Genomic DNA, 8,758 nt, shown 5'->3' on the forward strand with positions numbered 1-8,758 from the left:
ATCATAGTTTACTGACTAACTGACTTCCTGGTTCACCTTACTGTCCAGTAAGCAAATATAGCAGACCTTTTGGGTATTACATTTACTCTGGCATAACTGTTGTCTTGCCTACAACTTGTTTATAGTCAAACCAGTTGTCTTTCTTGGTCCATTGAACTTCATTCAAGTGATATTAAGTTGTTCCCATATCACAGCAAATACTTTATTAATTCAAACATTTTCCTACCTGAAAGAAATGATAGCCAAAACTGTGAAAATAAGACCAAAGCTGTAATTATCCTTTAATATTACCACATACAAAAACAATTAAACAGAGGCAGAAAGATGAACATAATATTTATATAGATATATACAAATAATACTGTACAAGAGCACAAAAGGAAGGAATAACAAGGATTTTCTGAAATGAGTGTAATATGAGATGAATCAATATACATGACGTTACATCATCAACATTGGAACGGCTGTTGTTGAAAGTGTACACAAACCTACAGAAAAGCTTAAGAGCTGGACTGAGTCTGGACCGTGCTCATAGTATTCCTCTTCAATCTAACACTCTCTTTCTGTCTCACACACACACATTTGCAAAAACAGGCAAATACATTCACGTTTTGGGTCAAATCCATTCACTCTTCAACACAGGCACACCTGGACTGGCTAAGATTCATCCACCTGTAGTGGCTTGTATGGCTTGTTCAGCGTCACTCTTGGTGCTTTGCACAACAGACACGTACTCACACACACTGCTTCCTGTGAGAAGGAGTGTCCACTGTCATAGAAAATAGACATGCTCCATCCACGTTCCATGTCAGGGGGGTCATTTAGTATGAGTATGATAGGTCTCCCTCTCTATTTGTGTCCATTTTCCCTCAGTCCATCTTAGGCTAAAGTGCTGCAGAGAGGAAAATATTCAGTTTTAATCAACGCGCTCAAAGGGAGTCACTTAAAATAGAAAGCACGTGGCCAGAGCGCTGAATTCCTCAACGTCTTTTGCCGCAGCAGCAACAGCAGAAGAAATCCTACGTAGGAATGTGTAAGACATTATATCTCTCAATAAAATAAGGTCCCACATGCTTTTAAGCTGGCGCAGTCCACCACTAGCTCTCATTGGAGAAATAAAGGGGGCTTCAATCATCTCAGTTCAGCCCCTAAAACCTGCTCCCGATCTCACATTTGGAGGACAAGAAAAAATCCATGGCATTGTCGTCCCTGTGTCCATTGGTACTCCAGTATTTTGAAATGGGCTGTCTACCAGTTGCAGTCTTTCTTTAGTAGCGTGAGGACTTTGCGGCCCAAGCTGGCTTTCCAAGGTTTGACAAAGCTCTTCATGTTGACCAGGAGGCGGCCCTGCTTACGATCCGAGTGACCCGCCACCAGGTACTCCACTCCTGAAAAATAATGTCAACAATCAGATACAGCTTGTACTATTTTTAGTCTGCCAATCATCTTTCTAGATCAAGCATTTGGTCTATAAAATGTCAGAGACTAGAGAAAAGTAGGTTTTGAATTGTCTTTAAAAATCTTATCTTTTACATTTAGAGAAACACAGAAAATCAGCTAATCGTAAAGATTGGCGATGAACTTACGATAGACCAACTGATCCATCAGTTGACTAATTGTTGCTTCTCTATTGATGGAACATGTCTCCCCTAATAATCTCTTAACATTTGGTATGTATCTTATAAAGACCACCACCTCTGACCTGTACTGTAGGATTAGATATGCATGTCACTCTCACCTGGGTTGAGGATGGGGCATGTGCAGCCCCGGGCGGTCCAGGACTCGGGGTAAAGAGTGACCCGACCCCGCGGTACCTTCACCTTGGTGTTCTGACTGAGCACCTTCTGAACTTTGACCTCCACCTCAGCGTGTGAGCCCTTATCGTGGGCGGACAGCACTTTTACCTTCAGGACTATGAGTCAGGTAGAGGAGACAAGTATTAATAATGAAATGCGAAATAAATTGCTAGATTTTTTACTTTTCTTTTTACATGAAATCCTTACCGTATGCATAATTCATGGTGCAGAAGAGTTTACTGTTGGTCAGTGCTTGCTCTTTGCACTCACACTTCTCTGCAGGAGGCAAACACAAGGACACATTAATATACGTAACATAACTGACGTGTGTGTGTGTGTGTGTGTGTGTGTGTGTGTGTGTGTGTGTGTGTGTGTGTGTGTGTGTGTGTGTGTGTGTGTGTGTGTGTGTGTGTGTGTGTGTGAGTGTGTGTGGTCTCAGATACTGTGCATGGCGTCCTAGTAAGAATGCAAGCACAGTGTGTGTGTCCACTGAGGAATGTGCCTAAGAAAGCTGCAGTTACATGATGGTGTTGGGGGGTCTAAGAGAAGTACACACTTGGAAACTGTCCATGCCTACACACACACACAAACACACACACACCTTTGTTCGATGTCCTTCTTTGGTCCTATCATGACTCCATTACTTAACCATTAATGCTTGGTCACTGGACTGTGGAGGACACACACACACACACACACACACACACACACTCTCTCAAACACACACACACACACACACACAGATACACACACACACACACACTGTATCTTACCTGAGTAGTGAAGGGCAGAGAAGAGTTCGTCTGGTCTGAAAATCTTCACGGGCTCGCTGGAGTTTCCCTCTAACTCCAGATCAGAGCTGCACAAACACATTAACGCATCAGCACTCACACACAGGAATGTTTGCAATTGAAAGGCATTAGTCATCTGCATATACTTATAAGTAGGTATAGGTGTTTTACTTACCCAAACATACAGTCTCCAGTGAATGGATCACAGTCTCCTGCACAGTCACATGGACGGCAGCCATAATCGTGGAAGCCCCAGTATCCCACCATGCAACTGTCACAGTGGGCTCCCCCTACTCCAGGCTTACAGATGCAGTTTCCGTTGGAGGGGTCGCAGAGAGAGCCGTCTGCAAAGTGGAAGGCCATTGAGCCCAAGGGGTGACAGCCGCATGCTAGGAGAGAAATAAAGTAGTTTAGTTGTGAAAGTAGTTGTGAATCACAACATGCAACATCACATGTTGCATTTTGACATATTAGCATACATTTTGAGGCAAACTGTTACACTGTGATTTATTTGTATTTATATTACATTACACATTGAGGCAGTGCTTTGGTACTTTATCTGGGAGGAAAATGTTCTGAAAAGCTACAGATATTTGATTAAGATTGTCATTTCTTTGCAGGATTTTGGTCATAAACCAAATATTGGACAAATGAAAACTTGATGATTTTACTAAACCAAAAATCTGACAATTATCCTCGGAATGATCCTTTGGGGAACATGAAAGCCTCTAATAATTGTAATGGCACTTTATCCAATTGTTGTTTAGATATTTAATACTTGAACAAAGTCTCTTATACAAATATATTCTAACAAAGGTAAAACAATCATTTATGGAAATAATAACATATAAAGATTAGATATCTATGAAAAAAATACAAAACAAGTCTAAAGGTCCTTTGAGCTACTATTTATTACCAGGACTTAAGTATTTCATCATTCATTCTATTTGTGTGTGGTATTGTTGCAGGATCATGTTATACAAAGGCCTCTCTCTTGTTCTTATCACACACACACACACACACACACACACACACACACACACACACACACACACACACACACACACACACAGACACTGTAACTTTCCCCCCTGCTAAAGAGTTTTGGTGTGTACAAGCTTGACAGGAGTATTTTCTTTCCAGGGCCCCTCGGAGCCTGGTATGAAAAAAATGTTCCTCACGACGGAGGGAAATTCCTCCATTGTCAGTGGGATTTCACAACCTGTACCTTCGTCTCAGGGGTTTCCAAAGCATGCCTTTTTTCTATCAATCAGCCGTCACTGAGGATCATTAGCCTTCCATAGTTACATATCTTTCACCTGAGTTTTCAGATGCAAAAAAAACACGCATGATACTCAAGCCCTGAAATATAAACCCTAACACACCTCTGTTGTTATAAAAGGTAGTGCATTGTTTTCTCTTATCAGGCATGTTGAAACTTTATGGTCTTAAGTTAATATGGGGAAACTACATAATACTAATAAACTAATAAAATACTGAACAGCAATGAAATAAGGCTGTATCATGTTGGCATATCTTTATGTCAACTATTATTTGATAAACTGCTACGAAATGTGTGTCTAAAACTAGCAAACAAGATAAACAAATATTCTTTGTTCGCTCTTAATATCCAATTCATCTTTGAGCTAGTACAATCCTACTGCAATAGAAGCCACCATGTTTTCACAGGCACATTTGGCAATTGCTGGTAGATCTACAACTTTGTTCCAAACTATTTGATTAATAGTGGTTTTTTGCGTAAAAAACGTTCATGGTCCCCAGAGGATAAAACCCTCACATAAGAGGGATCTATAACTCCACTTGTAGTGCACCCGGAAGTTGATAATCAGGGTTCAAGGTAAAATATCTTGAAAACCATTGTGTGGATTGACAAGAAACTTGCTATTGATATTCCTGTTCGACTCCGGATGAATTGTGACATCTTTAGTGATAATCACATGACCTTTTCATAAAGTGTAGATTACTTTTATTTTACCATTATTTATGAATATGTTGGTATTATTTAGGTTTTTTTATGGATACTCTTAGTTATGTAATCTTTTTTGCACTTTCTTACTGCAGAATTACTGCGACTTATTTGAATGAAGCAACCTCTCAAGAAAGTGGATGGAAAATACTTGCATATACAGTCAGAAAGAAACCTGGATTATGTGATACAATTGGGCAACATGTTCTCCACCCAGATGTTTTTGAACAGTTGATTGAAAATTGACACACAAACAGACTATGTGTGTGGCTATCTGGACACACACACACACACACACACACACACACACACACACACACACACACACACACACACACACACACACACACACACACACACACACACACACACACACAGTAATCATGTCCAGCATACCTGCATACCTTGGTCAAATCTGACACATAATCAGACGGGGAATGTAGCCACCGCTCTGTGTTTGTGGATGACTATCGCATGTTTACTTAAGACTTGTCTCATCACCGGAGGGCAGACACACACACACACACACACACACACACACACACACACACACACACACACACACACACACACACACACACACACACACACAGCTTTCTCCCTCCCTCATGTCCACTCTAATTGTGTGCTGATATGGTGTTCTTTAAACATCCTCCAAAAACAATATACTTTTACACACACCCATGTTTCCACTGTCTGAGAAAAACTAGTGTATGCGGTCTCTCTACTGTTATCAACACTGAGAGCCTTTGCAGGAGAAGGTGTCAGACCTCCCCCATAAATCTGTCCCTATCCCGAGGGGAGCAAGAGGGGGGGAGAAGTGGTGAAGGAGAGGCAGAAGACGAGGAGGGAGAAACAAAGGGGGGGTGTTGTTACGGAGCCATTTCTCTGCTGTTTAATGATGCTTGAAGCTCAACTGGCAGTAAATGAGTCTAACTACTTACTGTAAGGCCCGAGGCATGTCTGCCTGCACTCTAACCTCTTTTTCATTATTATTGAGGGGATACTTAACGCCCAAAATTACCATTTGTACATCAGTTTCTCACCCTGTGTTACATTCAATCTTTCCTGCATGCCTCAACAGAGAACAATAAGTTAAAAAAGGGAACATTTACATAATTTCCTCCAGACTTTACTTCTTTTTTTATGATTCTTCGATCTCCGTCAAAGCATGCAAGAAGAACAAAAACGTTATTTTCATATTCAAAGTAATACAGGGTGGTTTATTAATATACAAATGGTCCTTTTGTATGTCAAGTATTTTATCAATGTTGTTGTTCGACTAAGGATTATATAACAAAAGTCATAGTAGTAGTCCTGGAGGTTGTGTTTTCTCAAACTAAAGCATGACACATGACATTCACATACTTCATTCTGGAGATTGCATACTTTTGAAAAAACCTCTAAAGCTGAGATTAAAAGTGAATTCTTGACCTTGGAAACAGCAGTTGACAAAACAATCTCACAAGACATTCCTTTTATCGCCAATGTGCTGTAGATTGTGTCCACGAGCTGACCTGTTAGCTATATCGTAATTACATTCACACGTTTCACACATGACCCGACAATAAAGTATTATCGTATTGTAAGTGAGGACAATTAAGAGGACTATTTTTCAGCATGATGTTTTTAAATCCTTAGACATTTATACTCTGTTACCCAATTAAAACTTTCCAAATTAAAAGTATTTTTACCTCACAGAAACTTTATGACATTATATTATTTATAATAGTTTTTTTCCTGTTTCCTGAAAAGTTGCCTTACTACTAGATAAACTGTAAAACTTTCATGCCTGTTTTAGTGCATCACAAATGTATCCATTACGTAAAGATGCCAATGCACTATAACTCTGTAACTTTAGTAGTGTAATAATAAAAAACTGAAAAAGTATCTTTATCCATAATTTAACAAATGTGGCATGTTATGTATAGACGAAATAGAATGACCACATTAATCCATAACTAAATACGTGTGAGTTGCAGCTGTATGTGGCATTTATACAAATCATAAAAAGAATGTGGTCCCTGTATTGCTGTAAAATATTTTTTTTTTACACTATTCTGAATTACGAACAAAGCACAACAGTGTCTTCAGCTTGTTATGTCACATTGACCCTCCTGAAAACCAAACCAGACAGTTTATCAGACGAATCACACGGGACAACAAAGATAAAATCGTAAACCTTATCAAAGGACTGAACTGTGCAATATCAACACAATCATAAAGATATCCCATTTATTGACTTTATAGACAAGCATAAAACACAGATAACACAGATAAGACACACAGATTCCCTACAACTACAGCAATAATGTGTGTGTGTGTGTACGTGTGTGTGTGTGTGTGTGTGTGTGTGTGTGTGTGTGTGTGTGTGTGTGTGTGTGTGTGTGTGTGTGTGTGTGTGTGTGTGTCTGTGTATGAAAGCTGCAGGTGCTATAACAATGAAAACTTTACGAGACATGACAAGAAGACACCTGCTTGAGCAACGAGTGTAGACACACACACACACACACACACACACACACACACACACACACACACACACACACACACACACACACACACACACACACACACACACACACACACACACACACACACACACACACACACACACACACACACACACACACACACACACACACACACACACACACACCGGGCCAGGTGCCCATCAGTGTTATCCAGCACGTCCCGGCTTGTGATATCAGTCCTCAGCATTCCTTAAAAGACGGAGTCTGACGTGCCAGTGTAGTGTGTATGAGGTTAATGTATGATTCACAAAAGCAACACTTTGTCAATACTGAGGTGATTAATTATGTTATATGACATTTTAAATGAGTCCTACATGTCATGGTTTGCAAAAGAAATAGGGCATGGCAACATCTCTGGATTTTATATGTATATACTGTCTGTAGAGTGAAATTCCTGAAGTCATCTTATATATAGTGCACATTTTGGGATTCAATCAGGCAGGATCTGGTGTGTGTCCGTTTATGTGTGTGTGTCTTACGTTTGCAGGAGTCAGGGGCTGTCTGAGGTCTTTGGGGGTCTCTGTAGAAGCCGGCTTTGCATTTCTGACACTGATGTCCCTCAGTGTTGTGCAAACAGTCACAAACTCCCCCGCTGCGCTGGCCGGACTCTCGCCACGCTGTCCAGTCAAAACGGCAGCTGTGGGCATGTCCATTACACTTACACTCTGCGTGAGAGGGAGGAAATATACACAAAATGTAAGTCACTGCACCTTTGGTTGACGTATAGTTTGGATATTGGCATTTTGATTGGCCATTTATTGATATGGGAATTGCATGTGAAAAGCACTTAATCTTAAACGACTTCTATGAGGCTTATTTCAGGAATTTTGTACATATTAGCTCAGTCTGTATGGACTTGGCTTAGGAATCAATGGGTGAACTTTTCAAGTCCCAAAACAGACCAAGTATGTAGAAAAAACTGGTACATTCAGAGGCTTAGTTTACTACCCTTGGGCAAGGCACTCAACCCTAATGTCACTGTGTGTGTGTGTTTCAGCAAACATTTGTGATGACTGAACAAGGATTAAATTATATATTATGAAATGTTGCAGTTTCTCATACTATCTCCACAATATTTTATATAATAATATGCTGTATTTCTTGATGCTTGGGCAATTTTGTTGTTATTAGCTGTGTGTTCTCGTTTTATTTGGTTATGTTACACCATGTTTTATTAACACTTAATTTCGGAATCACATCTTAATATTTTACTCCCTCCCGAAAGTGCTAGGCTTTTTACGTATATGATAGGATTTTTCTAAGTGTCTCTGCTAAGGTGAAACTGTATTTCTTTGACCTACTCCGACATTCCTGTGGAGCGCCTGTCAGTCCGTCAGCTGGCTGCCAGGGTCGGTCGTTGTAGAGAGGACTGCAGCGTTCACAGTGATCACCTGCAGTGTTGTGTCTGCACACACACTTCCCATGGACCTGAGGGAGATAGAGAGAGAGAGGGTGAGAGAGGGAGACAGCTCATTAGCAAAAAGGCAAAATGACAGAGGTAGAAATGTCAAGAACAAAGAGGTCAGTGTGATGGAGGGAAAAGGTTCCCACGTGAGGACGAGCATATTTGGGCTAACTTTAGATTTCACACACACCATTTCTTCTTCTCTCTTCTCTGGCTGTGCAGCGTTCCCTGTAAACTTTTCAATC

General features: G+C 40.4%; 1 protein-coding gene across 1 annotated transcript in view; it reads right to left on the bottom strand.

The window, feature by feature from the left end:
- Nucleotides 1-269: 269 nt before the first annotated feature.
- The window catches only part of ntn4 (netrin 4), a 21,073-nt gene continuing 12,584 nt past the window's right edge, over nucleotides 270-8,758 (bottom strand). Inside the window, exons 4-10 of the mRNA XM_010771380.1 lie at nucleotides 8,410-8,536; nucleotides 7,588-7,773; nucleotides 2,763-2,976; nucleotides 2,570-2,655; nucleotides 2,004-2,072; nucleotides 1,739-1,912; nucleotides 270-1,388 (exon numbers count right to left, since the gene is read on the bottom strand). Of these exons, the coding sequence (XP_010769682.1) occupies nucleotides 1,249-1,388; nucleotides 1,739-1,912; nucleotides 2,004-2,072; nucleotides 2,570-2,655; nucleotides 2,763-2,976; nucleotides 7,588-7,773; nucleotides 8,410-8,536 (996 nt within the window). The 3' untranslated portion in view covers nucleotides 270-1,248. The remainder of the gene's footprint in view (nucleotides 1,389-1,738; nucleotides 1,913-2,003; nucleotides 2,073-2,569; nucleotides 2,656-2,762; nucleotides 2,977-7,587; nucleotides 7,774-8,409; nucleotides 8,537-8,758) is intronic.

The sequence above is a fragment of the Notothenia coriiceps genome, unplaced genomic scaffold (assembly GCF_000735185.1).
Source record: "Notothenia coriiceps isolate Sejong01 unplaced genomic scaffold, NC01 NC01_scaffold00000339, whole genome shotgun sequence".
Classification (NCBI taxonomy): Eukaryota; Metazoa; Chordata; class Actinopteri; order Perciformes; family Nototheniidae; genus Notothenia; species Notothenia coriiceps.